The sequence below is a fragment of the Rhinatrema bivittatum genome, chromosome 1 (assembly GCF_901001135.1).
Source record: "Rhinatrema bivittatum chromosome 1, aRhiBiv1.1, whole genome shotgun sequence".
Lineage (NCBI taxonomy): Eukaryota > Metazoa > Chordata > Amphibia > Gymnophiona > Rhinatrematidae > Rhinatrema > Rhinatrema bivittatum.
Genome location: NC_042615.1, coordinates 20,587,438 through 20,604,515, shown reverse-complemented (window position 1 = coordinate 20,604,515; position 17,078 = coordinate 20,587,438). Strand labels below are relative to the sequence as shown.

Sequence of the window (17,078 nt, the reverse complement as noted above, 5' to 3'; positions counted from 1 at the left end):
TTTATTTGTACCCACTTGTTTGATGTAATTTCCAACTTTGGTTCTATGTAAACCGACACGGTATGTACTAGTATATGAACATCAGTATATAAAAGCCTTTAAATAAATAAATAGATAGATAGATAGATAGATAGGATAGATAGATAGGACCCAATTGTCCTTTGTGATGTGGCCCCATTCTATCAAGAATAAGGGAACCCTTCCCACCCACTGGAAGAAGCAGGCAAAGACGTCAAAGACTCTCCCCAGGCTTTGGTTGCAGCTACTGAGCCTTCAGTTGTCACTTTTCCCCTCTCTCATCTCTCTAGAGGGGAGCTTCTGAGGATAAGCAGGCAGGACCCATTGCTTTTGGAAAGGGCAGAAGGGCATTCTTTGAAAAATGATTGTATGAGAATTACAAGTACCTGGACACAGCAAACTGGTCTCCCAGAACCAACGTTAGATTGCAGAGTGGACTGATGTTCTTTGATCAGCATCAACATACCCTGCATTTGATCTCCAAACAGGTTTTCTCCTGTGCACTGGAACATTTGCCAGGTGATCATGAATAACCCTCCTGGAGTGACTCCAATACACCTTGCTAAGATTCTAGCTGCAGTACCAAAGGCCTCATAAGTGAAGCATTCCTCCGCATCTGCCAAGGCATGCTGGAACTCAGCCTGACTAGGGACCCAGTGTCAGATTTTAACTTTTGTATACTCATATAGGTACTATACCATGAAAACTGATAAGCCACAATTCTGGCAGTGAACAGACCTCTGAAAGACATTGTTTCTAAAAGAATCCAGGGCTTTCTAGCCTTTTCTCGGAGTTTTTGGAGGGGGGGGCAGAATGTAAGAAATGCTTTTGCCCGTTTCAAAGCGATTCCACCATAGATAGTTTGGGATCAGGACTACATCAAATCCTTGAAAAATTTGCCCCCCCCCCCCCGTATTTCAAGTCAACTTTGCACTCCTTAGGCAAGCAAAACGCATAAGCTCAGTCCCTTTCCTGTATGGATCCGTGATATGGAGCCAAAAATGAGGAGCTTTCCCAACAGACTTATGGGATCCAAAGAGGCTTCACTCCAGGGAGGTAGAGTGGATATACTGTCCACCCTTGCACTGAGACTTCTGGGCCTTACCCCATACACCTTCCACAGATCTTCCATCTTCCAGGCATGGGTTTGAATTGCCCATGAGGACATTCTGTCACAGCATGGCCCAGACACAAGCAGCAGTAGCAGATGGCATTGGTGTTTGTGATGGACATACAGTGACCACTCCCACACTAAAGAAAAAAATATTCAAAATTCAAAAATGGCGAAAACACATAAAAAAATATAAAGAGTGGGAAACATCCATAAGGTAGTTTGCATGAAGAAAGTCCAAGGAACTAAAGAGGCAACAACAAGGTGCATCTCAAAGCTATAAGGTGACATCACCCACTGATAATGGCTGATTAGTCGTGCTTAGTAACAGAGAAATGCCACATACGGGGAGGAGGAGGAGGAGAATGCCTACTGCTATCTGGAAGCTGTTATGGCAACAGACATTCCTCAACACCTCTCAAACAGCAAAGTTGTCATCTGTGAGGAAACTGTAAATGCACACCAAAGGAGAAGGATAACAGTAAGTATGGTGAGCTGTGAGCATGCAGAAAGAGCATGTACTTTGTTTACTATATGAGAAGTCAGAATACTAGATATCACTCAGGTAATACCTCTGAAGGTTTCTTGTCTTCATGCCTAGAGCAAGAGCTTCTATCGTGGGATCTGGAATGCTGGAACCAGGAGGGAGAGAGACCTAAGAAAAAATTCAAGAGAAAGCAATTAAAGAACTCCACAAATCAGAAGACATGCTTGTTGCACAAGATGTAAACACAGAACAGATGTGAATCTACTTAACACAACACATAAGTAACCATGAGTTTCTCTGATAAACCACAGTAGTTTTTACAACACCGAAAAAAAGTTTTCAGTGGTGTGAAAAAGCAAAATTGCTTACCTTTAATAGGTGTTATCCCAGGACAGCAGGATGTAGTCCTCACATATGGGTGACATCACTGGACGGAGCCCTATCGCGGAAAACTGTCAAAGTTTCTAGAAACTTTTGACTGGCACAGAGCCCACTGAGCATGTCCACCATGCCATGATCCCTCGAGCCACAGGAGTCTCCCTTCAGGCTCGTTTGTAGCAATAAGCTTTAGCAAAAATAAAATAATAAAATGTTTTGAACTCAATTCCGCAGGGTGGCGGGTGGGTTTCGTGAGGACTACATCCTGCTGTCCTGGGATAACACCTATTACAGGTAAGCAATTTTGCTTTATCCCAGGACAAGCAGGATGATAGTCCTCACATATGGGTGATTAGCAAGCTTCAGGTTGAGTCAAATGTGATATGGACCAACAGCATACAACTTGTGCAACTGGCATAACAACTGGTGTACTGTTGGAAAGAATTTTGAGGCAGCCTGAAATCACAGCAGGTTGGATGTAGAAGGCATTGGGATTATACTGGAAACAAGTTCTTTAAGACAGCTTGTCCGCAGGCTGATTCTTGTTGTCCTTCCTTGTCCAAACAGTAATGTGCTGCAAAGGTGTGAAGAGAACTCCATGTTGCAGCTTACAAATCTCAGCAATTGGTACTGAACGATAGTGTGCTACTGAGGTTGACATTGCTCTTACTGAGTGTGCCTTTACTCATCCCTGGAGAGGAAGGCCTGCTTTTTCATAGCAGAACTCTATGCAATCTGCTAGCCAGTTTGAGAGTGTTAGTTTGCCCACTGCTTTACCTGGTTTGTTTTTATCAAAAGAAACAAAGAGCTGGGGGCGCTGTCGGCAGCCGATGTAAGCGGACGTGTAGCGGCGGAGCTCCGGCCTCTCCGATCCCTATAACCCACCGCATTGCAAATATAAATATGAAAATATCTCTCACACATCCTCATGGCGATAGGATTTGACTCCCCTAAATGCTGAATGGCCTCAAAGAGGAAAACCGCAGATCTAAGACAATTTTCGTACAGGAAAGCCCCACCAGAGCCAGGTCAAGATGGCGCCGAACCCTTAAGCTCAGACGTGGAAGAGGCCGCGGTGTCAGCGGATTCTATGGGGCCCCTGGAAGCCTCTAATAACCAGACAATTGCGTCTCTGCTTACCAGGGAAGAAGCCCGACAAGAGTTTTATAGAGCTGAGGGCTGATTTGAAGCAGCACAAGACAGAGATTATGGCATCGGTGGCTGACCTTAAGGACGATCTCGCGGCGCTCGGGACCCGGGTAGACGATAATAAAGCCCACATTGATGGTCATGGGGATGCGCTTAATGCCTTAAACGCCCAAGCAGGAAACTATTTCTACTGAACTTCAAGCTTTACAATCAAAAGTGGAGGATCTGGAAAATACGAGCAGAAGAGACAACCTTCGAATAAGGGGGATTCCTGAAACACCCAAATTTGGGGAGGTAACCAAGGTAGCTACCCAGATTTGCATCTTTATATTATCGCAGAGCAGTGATCAAGCATCCGAGACGGCTCCCACTGCCCCGGAGGTCAGTTTTGAGCGGGTGCACCGAGCCATCGGCCCCAGGCGAGATCAACGGCCGTGAGATATCGTGCTCTGTTTCACAAGTTTCCCTCTCAAGGAACGCATTTACTCCATTGCCCGACGAATGAACGAGGTAATATGGCGCAATCATAAGCTTGCTATATTTCAAGACCTCTCCTCGGTCACCCTCAAGAAACAGTTCGACCTTAAGGCAGTGACTGCTATATTGCGGAAGAAGGATATTAAATATAGATGGACCTACCCATTCAGTCTCACCTTTCAAGTACAAGGCATAACGCATCGGGTCACTAACCTCGAGGAGGCTGCCGAGGCCTTTACCAAGGCACGTCTCCCGGTCTCATTCCAGCCTTCCAAAATGGCGCCGGCTACTCAGCAACTCGACGCAGCACCTTGATGGCAAAAAGCGGGAAAGGGAGGCAAGAGACTCCAGAGGCAACCCGACAATCGCCGCTCCCCAACGCCAGAACAGGGGTGAGGCGCAGTTTGCCAGACTCGGGGACTTTTGTCCAGCATACCAGAAATTTGCCTTCTGCTCTGTCCTAAACCCTGACTAGGCAGACTAAGTATTTAGTAATCTACTGCAAACGTCAATTGATAATTGTTCTGCCTTCCTTTCAGGACTCGGATGGATTGTGAGACACTGCATGTTGCGGTGATGGTGGGTTATAAGTTTATATTGTTGTAATTCTGTTCTGTAAGCATGGGATCGGGGGGGTGGAGGGGGGAGGGGCATGTTTGATTTGCAGGGGTTGCAGCAGTCCCATGGATGTGATGTATCCCATAGGAGGTTACAGGGATACCATTGGAATAGAAAGGGTACTACTGGAACACTTGGGTCTTTTTTTTTTTTTGCTACTTTTTGTATTGTGGGAGATGCTGGCAGGGCTTTAGAGGCTGGTGGGGCAACCATAGGAGTGCATTGCGAGGAGTGCGCAGGGGGAATTATGCTGAGCCTTATAGGAGCTGTAAATACAGCTGTACTTTGTGGAGATCTATTGGACTACAATGGCGACTAAATTAATCTCGCTAAACGTAAAAGGACTAAATACCCCTAGAAAGAGGTTGATTCTTAAAAGAGAACTCCAAAGGCAGAAGGCCGATATAGCATACATCCAGGAAACTCATGTGCGTAAACACCACGAACGTTTCCTGGTATTTGCCAATTATCCCTCTTCATATTGGTCTGCCAGTTCCAAGTCTCAAAGGTATATGGGGGTGGGTATCCTCATCGCATCTACCTTTGTGCACGAGGTACTCTCTCATGTGTATGACCCGCAAGGTAGATATGTTCTGGTGAAACTCAAGAGTAGGCAAATATACTATCACACTGCTTAATGTATATTTTCCGAATTCTCAGCAGGCCACCTTTATTAATACACTACATAGTCTGCTACAACATCTAGAAGGGGATCTTATTATGGGTGGATATTTCAACTTTGTGCAGGACCCTTCTGCGGACTCTAGTTCTGGTAAAATCTCCGAAGTTAGGATGCGCCGCCTATGGCACATCTTTATGGCGGACTGGGGTCTGGTTGACATTTGGAGGGACAGGCACCCACACTCTCGATCTTATACTTTCTATTCCCATCCGCATGGCACTTACACCAGGAATGATTGTTTTTTCCTGTCCACTTCCTCGCAAAATAAAGTTCAGAAAGTGGACATTGACAACATCACGTGGTCTGACCACGCTTTGATTTGGATGGAGTGTTTCCTTAGGGACTCAGATAAGGGGTATCGCCCGTGGCGACTTAATGACAGTTTACTCAAAGACCCTACTTTTGCTAGCAAGGTCGAAGAGCAGTTGAAGGCATATTTCAAGGAGAATCAGACAGAAGGCATGTCCCTCCTGACGATCTGGGAAATGCTCTAAAGCAGTGATCTGGGGTACGTGCATCGCCCGAGCAGCACACTGTAATAAAGAGAGGGAGGGGCAACGTATTTTTGGCTAAAGGAATTGGCTCTTTTAATGCAATCCCATAGCAATACCAATTCAGAAGCGACTTACCGGAAAATCTTGAAGATTAAGGATCTGCTCCGGTCATTGGAGGATACAGCTATTAGCCACCATCTTACGCTATTGAGGCAGCAATTTTTTGAGGGGGCAATAAGGCGGACAGGTACTTGGCCCAGCAGTTGCGGGCAGCTCAAGCCCAAACAGTGGTAGCTAAAATTTATAACGCCCAAGGGGAAATAGTCACTAATTCAGAGGACATCAGAGACTCTTTTACTGTCTTTTATTCCCAGTTGTATGCCCTGGACACTTCTATCTCAGAGGGGGCTATTGATGGATACTTGCAATCCCGTACAGCTGCCGACCCTGCTCCCTGGCCAGAAAGAATTTTTAGACAAACCCATACAGCCTGAGGAGGTGTTATCAGCCATTAAGAAACTTAAACCGGGCAAGTACCCTGGCTTGGGCAGCTATACTGGCGTTCACTATTGTAAATTTGCCACACAGCTAGTGGGACCCTTGACTGATGCCTTTAACTCCTTGTTGGATGGGACCTCTCTAATTCAAGATGCCAATATGGCGGGCATTACTGTGCTGGCTAAACCAGGTCGGGACCCTACTAGGTGTAGCTCATACCGCCCGATATCTTTAATAAATATCGATTTGAAAATCCTGGCCAAGGTATTGGCGGCTCGGCTCAATGGTGTACTCCCAAGGTTGATTCACAGTGATCAGGTTGGATTCGTCCCCGGGCGCCTAGCAGCGGATAATGTCTGCAGGATAACAGATATCATAGACTTGGTGCACCGGGATAAAGTGCCTGCTGTTCTCCTTGCACTAGATGTGGAGAAAGCCTTCGACTTAGTACACTGGGAGTTTCTATTTAAGACTCTAGGTATTATGGGTTTTGGGGATGCTTATCTCAAAAGGCTAAGGAAGTTTCATGAACAACCCTATGCTCGGGTCAAAGCAAATGGCAGCTATGGGGCATCTTTTGCAATCAAACGGGGGACTAGACAAGGATGCCCACTGTCGCCTTTGTTGTTTGCTCTGTTTTTAGAACCCTTTGCCACAAGAGTAAGGGGTGCGGATGATATCAAAGGCATTACCCGGGGTAACTTTCAATTTAAAATTTCTTTGTTAGCTGACGATGTTATGCTTACCCTCACTGAACCAGAATCATTGTTGCAGGGAGTCATGGTGGAATTGGGACAGTTTATGTCAGCTTCCAGTATGAAGGTCAACTATGAGAAATCTGAACTTCTAAACTTAACTATGACACCTACGGAAGAAGGCGTCTTGCGACAGCTTTTTCCGTTTAAATGGGCCACCACATCACTTAAATATTTGGGGATTCGCTTGGGCCCTCATACAAAACACTTATATGACCTAAACTACCACCCTCTTCTTATCTCCATCCAGGGTAATCTGGACATGTGGCAGAGACACATTCACTCCTGGCTGGGGTGTTTGGCGATTCTCAAGATGAATATTTTACCTTGATTTTTGTATTTTTTTACCACCATCCCTATATGTATTTCTCCCGCCTTGCTGAAAAAATGGCAACAAATTCTGTGCCGGTTCATTTGGAGACGGAGGCCACCAAGGGTTGCTAGAAACACGCTGTTTCAGCCTAGATCCAGAGGGGGGCTACAACTTCCTAATCTTTCATGGTACTATTGTGCTGCCCAGCTCCGTGCCTTAGTGGCTCTACACCGCATGCATGACCTCCCCCAATGGGTGAAACTTGAACAAGCAATCCTGGGGAAGATGCTGATTTCAGCAATTCCATGGCAGCCCCGATCCACCTGGGACACTCATAATCATCTCCCTTACGCCTTAGTTACCACACTGCAGGTCTGACGGCAGTGGAAGCCTATATTGGTAGGGCCGGAACCCTATTCATTAATGTCTCACTTATTTACTAACACGGTGGGACCTGGTGATGCTTGCTCTGGTCCAGCTAAACCAGGCATTTACTGGTTGGAACATGTTTTTCAACAGGGTGAACTTCTCTCCAGGGAACAGCTTAGCGCCCTATATCCCACTGCAAATCTAGATTTTCTTCTGTATGCTAAGGTATACCACTTTACCCATAAGGGGCTCCAGACGGAAACACTACGGCGTACTGGCATCTTATTTGAAACTTACTGTAAACATGCTTCGTCACTCCGGGGGATTATATCCAAAATATATGGTTTTCTTAATGGGAAAAGGAGTGGCTCTCAAAAATACCGCACTAGCTGGGAACTGGACTTTCAAAAACCTTTGGAGGACCAGGACTGGGATGTCATCTACACTATGGCCCATAAATGCTCCTACTCTGCTGGGTTACAGGAAAATTGCTATAAGATGCTCTATAGATGGCATTATACGCTTATCCGTTTACACTGGTTTGCGCCAACAATATCAGACCAATGCTGGAGGGGGTGCGGGGCTCTGGGCACCTATTACCATATTTGGTGGACCTGCCCTAAGATTACCGCAGTATGGCGTGGGGTGTTTCCTTGGCTATCCCAGTTATTACAAATATCAGTCGTACCCCAGCCATGGCATGCATTATTAGGACTCCCATTGCCGGAATGTAAGAAGAAAACACAGAAATTTGTATTGCAAGTTTTTATTGCAACAAGGGCAGAAATAGCATTGCACTGGAAACAATCCGTAGCACCTTCCTTGGTGAGTATCCTTCAACGCCTTCATACCTATTATCAGTTGGGTAGACTCACAGCTATCCATCATGATCGCCTGGTTGTTTTCCATAGATCATGGGATCCCTTTCAAAAATGGTTACACAACACAAGATCAACATTGATTCCTGTTCTCATTGTTTTTCCTTGCTGTCATCCTGGAACTTTGAAATATCTAAATTATTGGAGTTATCTACATCACGAGTAGTTTTGATATTGTGACATATTGAAATTTCAGCACTCTTTGCCACACTTGCACTGTGTGTATTACTAATACTTTTACTACTTTTATTGTATTTTCACTTTTGGCAATTCTTTTTCTGATTCTCACAGGCCCAATGTGACTATCCGGTAGCGGGTGGGGGGAGGGAGGGGTTGGGGTTGCTCGACAGTCAAAAATTAAATTCAGTTTGTTACTCTGATTATACTTAAGGAATGTTACGTTTTAACTGACTGATGTTTATGTATTACTATGTTTTTGGGATTTGACAATAAAAAATGATTAAATACAAAAAAAATATTAAAGCCTATTATAGTGGACTCTGGAAAGTGTAAAAAAAAACAAAAAACAAAGAGCTGGGTGGATTTCCTATGAACTGTAGTGTGGTCTAGGTAATATGAAAGTGCACATTTACAGTCTAAGGTGTGCAAAGCACTCTCACCTTGGTGAGAGTGAGGTCTTGGGAAGAATGTGGGCAAGATTATGGACTGATTCAAGTGGAATTCCGTAACCACTTTGGGAAGGAATTTTGGGTGAGTGCATAGGACCACTCGGTCATGTAGAAACAGTGTATAGGGTGAGTATGTGACAAATTGTTGCAACTCACTAACCCTTCTAGCCGAGGTAATAGCTACTAGGAAGAGAACTTTCCATGTAAGAAATTTAACATTGCATGAATCTACAGGCTCAAAAGGACAACGCATAAGCCTTGCTAGTACCACATTAAGGTCCCATTCTGTGACTGGTGGCCGTAAAGGAGGTTTAAGCTGAATTAAACCTCTCATAAATCTACTGACAAGGGGGTTGCGCTGATATCGGGGCATTCCCTATTCCTTTGTGATAAGTTGAGATGGCACTCACGTGTACCCTCACCAAGTCTGGAGTCCAGTCAAACGTGCCAAAGATAATCTAATAAAGATGACATGGGGCAGGAAAAGGGGTTAATACTTTCGTGTGTGTACCATGTGGTGAATCTTTTCCACTTACAACGATAGGTCTTTCGTGTGGAAGGTTTACGTGCAGCTATGAGTACTTGAGAGACATTAGTTGAAAGATTGATTGGTTGAAGGATCAAGCTTTCAACATGCAGGCTGTTAGGGATAGGGATTGAAGGTTGGTATGACGCAACCTGCCCTGATCCTGAGTTATGAGAGTGGGAGCTGTGCCCAGGCGAATTGGCTCTCTGATCAAGAGGTCAAGAAGTATGGGAAACCATACTTGTCAAGGCCAATACGGGGCTATGTGTATCATTGATCCTTTGTCCTATTGTAGCTTTACTAGAGTTTTGGTTATTAGCGGTATCGGGAGATACGCGTATAGAAGGCACGAATTCCAGGGGCAAGCAAAGGCGTCCCTGGCTAACCTGTTTGCCTGCTTGCGTAGGGAGCAGAAACTGTCCACTCTGTGATTCAGGTGGGATGCAAAGAGGTCTATTGCTGGCTGATCTCAACGTTGGAATATTCTGGTTGCTACTAAAGGATCCAAGGACCACTCGTGGGGATGGAACTGACGACCGAGGCAATCTGCAACTACATTGTGTATGCCTGCTAGATAAGTGGCTCGGAGAAACATGGAGTGTTTCAGGGCCCAGTCCCAAATCTGTGCTGCTTCTTGGCAGAGGAGATACAAACCTGTGCCACCTTGTTTGTTCAGGTACAACATGGCAACTGTGTTGTCTGTCTGTATTAGAACAGTCTTGTGGGAAAGGCAGTCCTTGAAAGCATGTAGAGCATAACGTATAGCTCAAAGCTCTAGGAAATTGATTTGAAATGTTGCTTCGAGTTTTGTCCAAGTACCTTGAGTCTGGAGATTTTCTATGTGTGCTTCCCAACCTAAGATGGATGCATCTGTAGTTAAGGTTACTTGTGGAACTGGTTGTTGGAAAGATAGGCCTTTGCGCAAGTTGTTTGTGTTCGCCCACCAGAGGAGAAATGAACGTAACTGGTGGGTTATTTGAATTGGAGATGACAGTGGTTGAATGGCTTCGATCCACTGTGATTTTAATGTCCATTGTGTTATTCTCATGGCTAATCTGGCCATAGGAGTGACATGGACTGTGGAGGCCTTGTGGCCGAGCAGAGTTAGAAATTGATGGGCTGTCGCCTTTTTCTGTGCGTGCAGAAATTTCACTAATGTGGAGTGTGTCTCTGCGCGATCCTCTGGAAGGAAGGCTCTTGATATTGTGGTGTTTAACTCTGCTCTGATGAATTGTAGTAGGCGAAATGGTATGAGGTGGGATTTTTGGTAGTTGATTAGAAATCCCAACGAGTGGACCAGATTGATTGTGCACTTGAGCGAATTGAGAGCACCTTGTCTTGATTGGCTATGGATGAGCCAATCGTTGAGATAAGGGAATATGTGTATGCTTTTCTTGTGTGCGTGGGCTGCTGCCACTGCTAGGCACTTTGTGAATACTCTGGGTGCTGAAGCAAGTCTGAATGGCAGCACTCGGTATTGAAAATGTTGGTGACCCACCAGGAAACGTAGAAACTTGCGATGAGGAGGGAATATTGGAATGTGAGCGTAAGCGTCTTGAAGATCCAGAGAACAGAGCCAATCTCCTGTTAGAAGTAAAGGAAGCATGGTACCTAAGGATACCATCTGGAACTTTTCTTTCTGTAGAAATGTGTTGAGTTTTCGAAGGTCTAAGATATGACGTAAGCCTCCTGTTTTCTTTGGAATGAGGAAATAGCGGGAACAAAATCCTCAGCCCTGGCTCTCAGGAGGGTGGACAATACTGTTTGCAGAAGCATAGAATAGTTTTGGGGTAACCAAAGCGAGCTTGGTGGAGAGTCGTTTGGTACTTTGATAAAATCTAGATGGTAACCTTGAGATATGATGGAGAGTACCCATTGATCTGTGGTGATATGCAACCAATTGGGACGAAAAAAGGAGATCCGACCTCCCACTGGTAGGTTTGGGGTCAGGTTGATGGAGTGGCTGCTGGCCTCTGGCAGGTTTTCAAAATCCTGATGCAGGATGCAGGGCCGACTCCACCACAACAGACTGGTGTGGAAGCTGAGGTTTCTGAAAACCTGGAATATGTTGCACCAGATAAGTGGTGTCAGTCCGCTTGTTTACTGGTGGTATAGTACAAGAGTGTTCCCCATAGTCTGTGTTGGAGATCACAAGCACTTCATGCACTGGTATTGCCAGAACTTCCTTAGAAGGATCTACAAATTGTAAAACCTCTAGGGTTTTTTGTCTGGTGTCCTCTTCTATCACTAAACACACTAAGAGCTCCTAATGCCCTCCCCTCGCCCCCCCCCCCCCCCCCCCTTCTCCGCTCTTCTCCTCTCGATCCCCTTAACATGCCAACCATATAATACAGCAATCCATTTCTCCCGCCTTCCGATCCTCCCATACCCCACCCCCTTTCTTCCCCCCCCCCCGGTCCTCCCACCTTATCTCTCATATTGCTTTGCTCTAGTCCTGTTTTTTTCTAGAAACCTGTTTCCCAGTTCTTGTTGCCGTTAAAGTTTAGTTAATCACGATGTGACCTTGTTCAAGTGTTTAAGATTTGTTCTATGATATTCTTCTAACAGTTCAATGTAATCTCTGCCACTTTATGTTCCATGTCCTGTTCGATGTAATAATTTGTTTTACTGTAAACCGGGGTGAAGGCTAATTGCTAAACCTCGGTATATAAAAGCTCCGAAATAAATAAATAAATAAATAAATGGAACGGGATGGTAAATGCAATCTCTTACAAAATTGGAAAAGCAGAGGTCCTCTGGAGGTGACTTTCTCCTCTCTTCCGGAGGGGATGGATCTGTTAAGATATCTTCAGATGAAGTATCGGTGTCTCCCTCATCCCAGGTGTCCGAAGAAAGTCGTTGTGGAGGAGTGGAGTGAGGGTGGAATGGTGGCATCGAAGGCATCGACGGTTTCATCGGTGGCATCGATGGAATCAATGGAGAAAAGGAAGGTCTTGGATGTGAAATCCCCGATGGTCCTGGTGTTGGTTCAGGCATCGGTAAAATTTGAGACATCATGGTCCCAGGGACTGGGAATCAGAGTCTTCGATCCCAGTGGCAACGGCTGAACCGGAATGGCACAGATAAGAGCATCAAGCTTGGTGAGTATTGGCGCCAATAGTGATAAATCAGGCATCGGCGCCAGTGATGGAATCACTGCCAGTGCCGGTATTGGCTTTGATGGAATCTCTTGTAGATTTTCTCTAACCGCCTGGCGGATAAAAACGTCCAGTTCCGCCCTTATAGCTGGTGAGGTCAGAGCAGCTATAGAGGGTGGCAGTGAAGGCGGAACCGGCTCTTCCATAGATCCCTGTGGTGGCACGGTACCTGGCACCAATATCAGTGGGGATCGCCTGGGAGTGATAGGCATCGAGGGTATCGATGATTCTTCTATCCGAGGGTTTTTAGGAGTCGGCTCGATAGGCATTGATTGCGCTCCGGGCATCGTTCCAAGATCGGGGTTCAGAGCTCTCCAATGCCGATGTTTCTCTCGATGCTCGGTGCCTTTTTTCTCGAGCACAGAGGTAGATTTTATGGACGACCAAGAAGGAGTCTGAGATGGTCGGTCACCACTTTCATCGGGACGACATTGAGTTTTAAGTACTAACTTTTTAGCTGCTCCAGCCGGAGACGACTGTGTTGAAGTCGATGGCAGCAACTGAAGATGGAAAAGATGCTCCATCTTCTCCAGCCAGGCCCATCTGCCTTTTGCTGTCATCTCAGCACATTTATTGCAAGTAGATACGTCGTGTCCCTGGCCCAAATACAATACACATTCGTCGTGTGGGTCCATAATGGACATGGTGTGAGGACAATTCGGGCATTTTTTGAAACCGGTAGCCATTTTGAAGGCCGGACAGCCGTCGACGGCCTTCTGACTGGAAAGTTTGAAATAACGTTATCGACCGGAAAATTTGTACTCACCGAACAGTGGAAAAAGGGAGATCCCTATGGAGGGGATAACTTTTAAAGATTTTTAAACTTTTTCCGCTAAGAAAAATAGTGTGTGAAAACTACCACACAGGGCTCCTTCACCGCAAAGCTAATAGCAGCGCGGAAAAAAAGACTGAAGGGAGATCCCTGTGGCTCGAGGGATCATGGCATACTTTGCATGCTCAGTGGGCTCAGTGTGCCAGTCAAAAGTTTCTAGAAACTTTGACAGAAAGTTTTCCGCAATAGGGCTCCATCCAGTGACGTCACCCATATGTGAGGACTATCATCCTGCTTGTCCTGGGATAATACAGAGACCAAACTTCAGTGGATTTAAAATAAGACATATTACAGACTAGACTCAGACAATCAGATGTGAAAATGACACCTCCAGGCCATTTCTGCTTCCTGACAGAAGAAAGCAGAAATGTTTAACAGTTATAGGGAATCACTGCTGGCTGCACTAGGAGGAAAATGTTCAAACTGTGATCAAATAAATATAATAAGGAAACATCACAACCTTGCCTTGAATTTCATTGACATATTTAACACCTGTCAAATGCTTAAACACCATTTCCTATAAAACAGCTTATACTGTAACCAGCCCAGATCTATGACCTGCCTCCAAAATTTAGACACCAGAGAGGAGACATAGCACAGCAGCATCCAGACTGAGGGGAGGCAAGGAAAAGATGAAGAGGGGGCAGGAAGAATATATAGGGACGGCGGCATCAGAAGGGAACAGAGTCCCTTACCTATAACAGGTGTTAACATTCTTTATTAATATTTTGGTTTTGTTTATTAGAGTGATATTGAAGTTTTTAGATCATCGACTTTTTGGATATTGGACACCAACCAATTTGATTTCAAAGTTTCTAGAATTTTGAGCAGAACATACTGCCACATACCCTTACAGATGCCCCTTTAATCTATACTTAGCTTAATTTCAGAGATACTGACTGCAAGGGGAAGTTGGCAGGATTTGAGAGGACCAACATCCTGCTGTCCTCACACATGGGGAATCCTTAGCTACAGACTGCCCTTTTAAAAAAAAAAAAAAAAAAGGGGGGGGGGGGGGGGGAGAGAGAACCAAAACAGTATCAAAAAGGCAAAAACTGTTTTAGGCAGCCATGGGCCATTTTTACATTTTCTTACTTTTTACAGGGGCAGTCCGGATCCAAAATAATGGGTGCTAGAAGAACAAATTAAGACTTACCTGATAATTTTTTTTCCTTTACTTCTGTTACACCTATCCAGAAACATTTGGGATTCATCCCTTTATTAATGGACATACAATGTCCTTTCAATTAATTTTTTTTGGTCCAACATCACTTGCACCAAGCACAGCATGGAACCCTTTGAAATCCAGTATCCTTCTGCCAAAGCTGTAACAAAAACTGTATACTAAAAAATTTTTTTATTAAACTACTTAATAAAATCTCTCAAACTTTTTATGTTTTTTGTTTGGGGTTTTTTTACATTATAAACTATAGATGATTCTGGACAGGTAAGTTCTTTTTTTCTTGTCTTTCTGCTACACCTGTCCAGAAATGCTTGGGAACTTACAAAGCCCAACAACTTTGGAGGAGGGATGGGGGGGGAGAGAAGAGGATGTGGCGCATACTTTTTGAACCGCTGCACCATATGCAAAATCTTCCTTAGCATATACATCCAATCTAATGTTTTAACAAAAGAATTCACGCTTGACCATGTTGCAGCTTTGAATATCTCTTATGACTTCAGTAAAGCAATTTCTGCCCAAGAAGCATAATGTGCTCATAATGAATGTGCTTTCAAAATCTCTGGTGGCTTTTCCCCCTACCAAGAAATAAACTGAGATCATTTCCTTTAGCCATCTTAAAATTGTAGCCTTTCAGGCTGCTTCACCTTTATAACCTCCAAAGAGCACAATCAGTCAGTTTTTTTAAATTAGTCACTTCTAAATAACTTCTTATTGCACAGCGCATGCCTAAATACAAAGACCATGCTTTCCCCTGTATTCAATTTTATTGAAAGCAGGTAAATGTATGACCTAATCAAGATGGAAAGTACTCAGAACTTTTGGTATAAAAGAAGAAACAGGAGTTATGCTCACTGAATCTGAATCATTCCTTAAAAACAGATCCCTGCAAGAGCTTGTCTAATTCAGAAAGTCGTCTTCCTGAAGTTATAGCTACTAAAAATACTGATTTTAGGGCAATATTATTTATTGTTGCCTTCCTAATTGGTTCAAATGGTAGCAAGATTAACACCTTTAGTGCCATATTTAGATTCCACTGTCGCATGATAAGTTTAAATGGCAATCGGATTCTTTTAACTGCATTTATAAAATGAGCAACATCTATATGTGAAGAAATTGGCAAGTCACTGATTTTTCCCCGTAGCAGGTAACTGCTACAATCTATACTGTCAACATTCTAAGTGACAATCCCTTGTCCAAACCTCTTTGCAAAAATAAAATATCTATTTGTGACTGCCATGGAGAAAAGGAGTTTGCTTTACAAAAACTTACAAAACACCACCAAATACTGATGTATGATAAAGCAATAGATCTTTTTCTTGCTTTTAATAAAGTTGATATTACCCTATTTGAATAATGTTTTGATTTTAGTCTCTCCCTTTCAAGAGCCATGCTGAAAGATAGAAAGGAGCCAGCGTCTCCATCAGGAGGGCCCCGATGTAAAAGCGCTTGTTCCACCAAGAAATGACTGGTGAATCTACTTGCAGTTGTAATAGTTCTGAATACTACAGCCGCCTTGGCCAATCTGGAGCAACAAGGACAACACAGTAATGACAGCAGAACAAGACTAAATGGTCCATCAAGTCTACTCAGCAATTTACTTATGATAGTAATTGCCGCTTCTACCAGATTACGCCCATGAGTTCTGTTAAGGGTAGTAACTGCTGCTCCGCGCAGAATACCCCATGCAGAAATGTAATACCATCCCTTTCTTAAAGTCTTTAGGGATCTGCAGTGTTTGTCCCATGATCTTTTGAATTAATTAATTGTTCTTGTCTTCACCACCTCTTGTGGGAGGGCATTCCAGGCATCCACCACCCTCTGTGAAATATTTCCTGATACAGGAGTTTCATATCATGACCTCTTAGTTCTACTCTTTCCTTTCCAGCGGAAAAGGTTTAAGTTTGTACATCTGTCAAGTACCTGAAGGTTGAAGTTTGTCAGGTATGTGAAGGTCTAACATCTTCCCTGCACTGCCTCTCCTCCAGGGTATACATATTTAGATCCTTCTGCCTCTCCTCACAGGTTTTATGAAACAGACCCCACACCATCTTGGTCACCCTTCTTCTGAACTGTTTCTATCCTGTTTCTATCCTATTTGAGATACAATCTCCAGAACTGAACCAAGGATCTGTATAGAAATCAGAGTTGCTTACCTGTAACAGGTGTTCTCCAAGGACAGCAGAATGTTAGTCCTCACAACTAGGTGACATCGGATAGAGCCCGGCACGGAAAACTTTTGTCAAAGCTTCTATAAACTTTAACCAGCCTAATGAGCATGCCCAGCATGCCACTAACCACGCGGGGGTCCCTCTTCAGTCTTATATCATAGAATTAGCAAAAAAAAAAAACCCTGAGAAAAAAATCCCAACTCTGCAGGGAGGCGGCCAGGTTCCGTGAGGACTAACATCCTGCTGTCCTTGGAGAACAGCTGTTACAGGTAAGCCACTCTGCTTTCTCCAAGGACAAGCAGGATGGTAGACCTCACAACTGGGTGATTAAGTAGCTTCAGGCCTCTCCGACTTT

The 17,078-nt window shown here is 44.4% G+C and overlaps 1 protein-coding gene across 5 annotated transcripts in view; it reads right to left on the bottom strand.

The window, feature by feature from the left end:
- JADE1 (jade family PHD finger 1) overlaps positions 1-17,078 on the bottom strand; it is a 545,699-nt gene that overhangs the window by 383,627 nt on the left and 144,994 nt on the right. For all 5 annotated transcript variants that reach the window (XR_003854973.1, XM_029592138.1, XM_029592223.1 and 2 more), the window contains one exon: positions 1,702-1,784. Coding sequence is in view for 4 of the 5 variants with exons in the window: in XM_029592138.1 (XP_029447998.1) it covers positions 1,702-1,784 (83 nt within the window). In the remaining variant the exon portion in view is untranslated. The remainder of the gene's footprint in view (positions 1-1,701; positions 1,785-17,078) is intronic.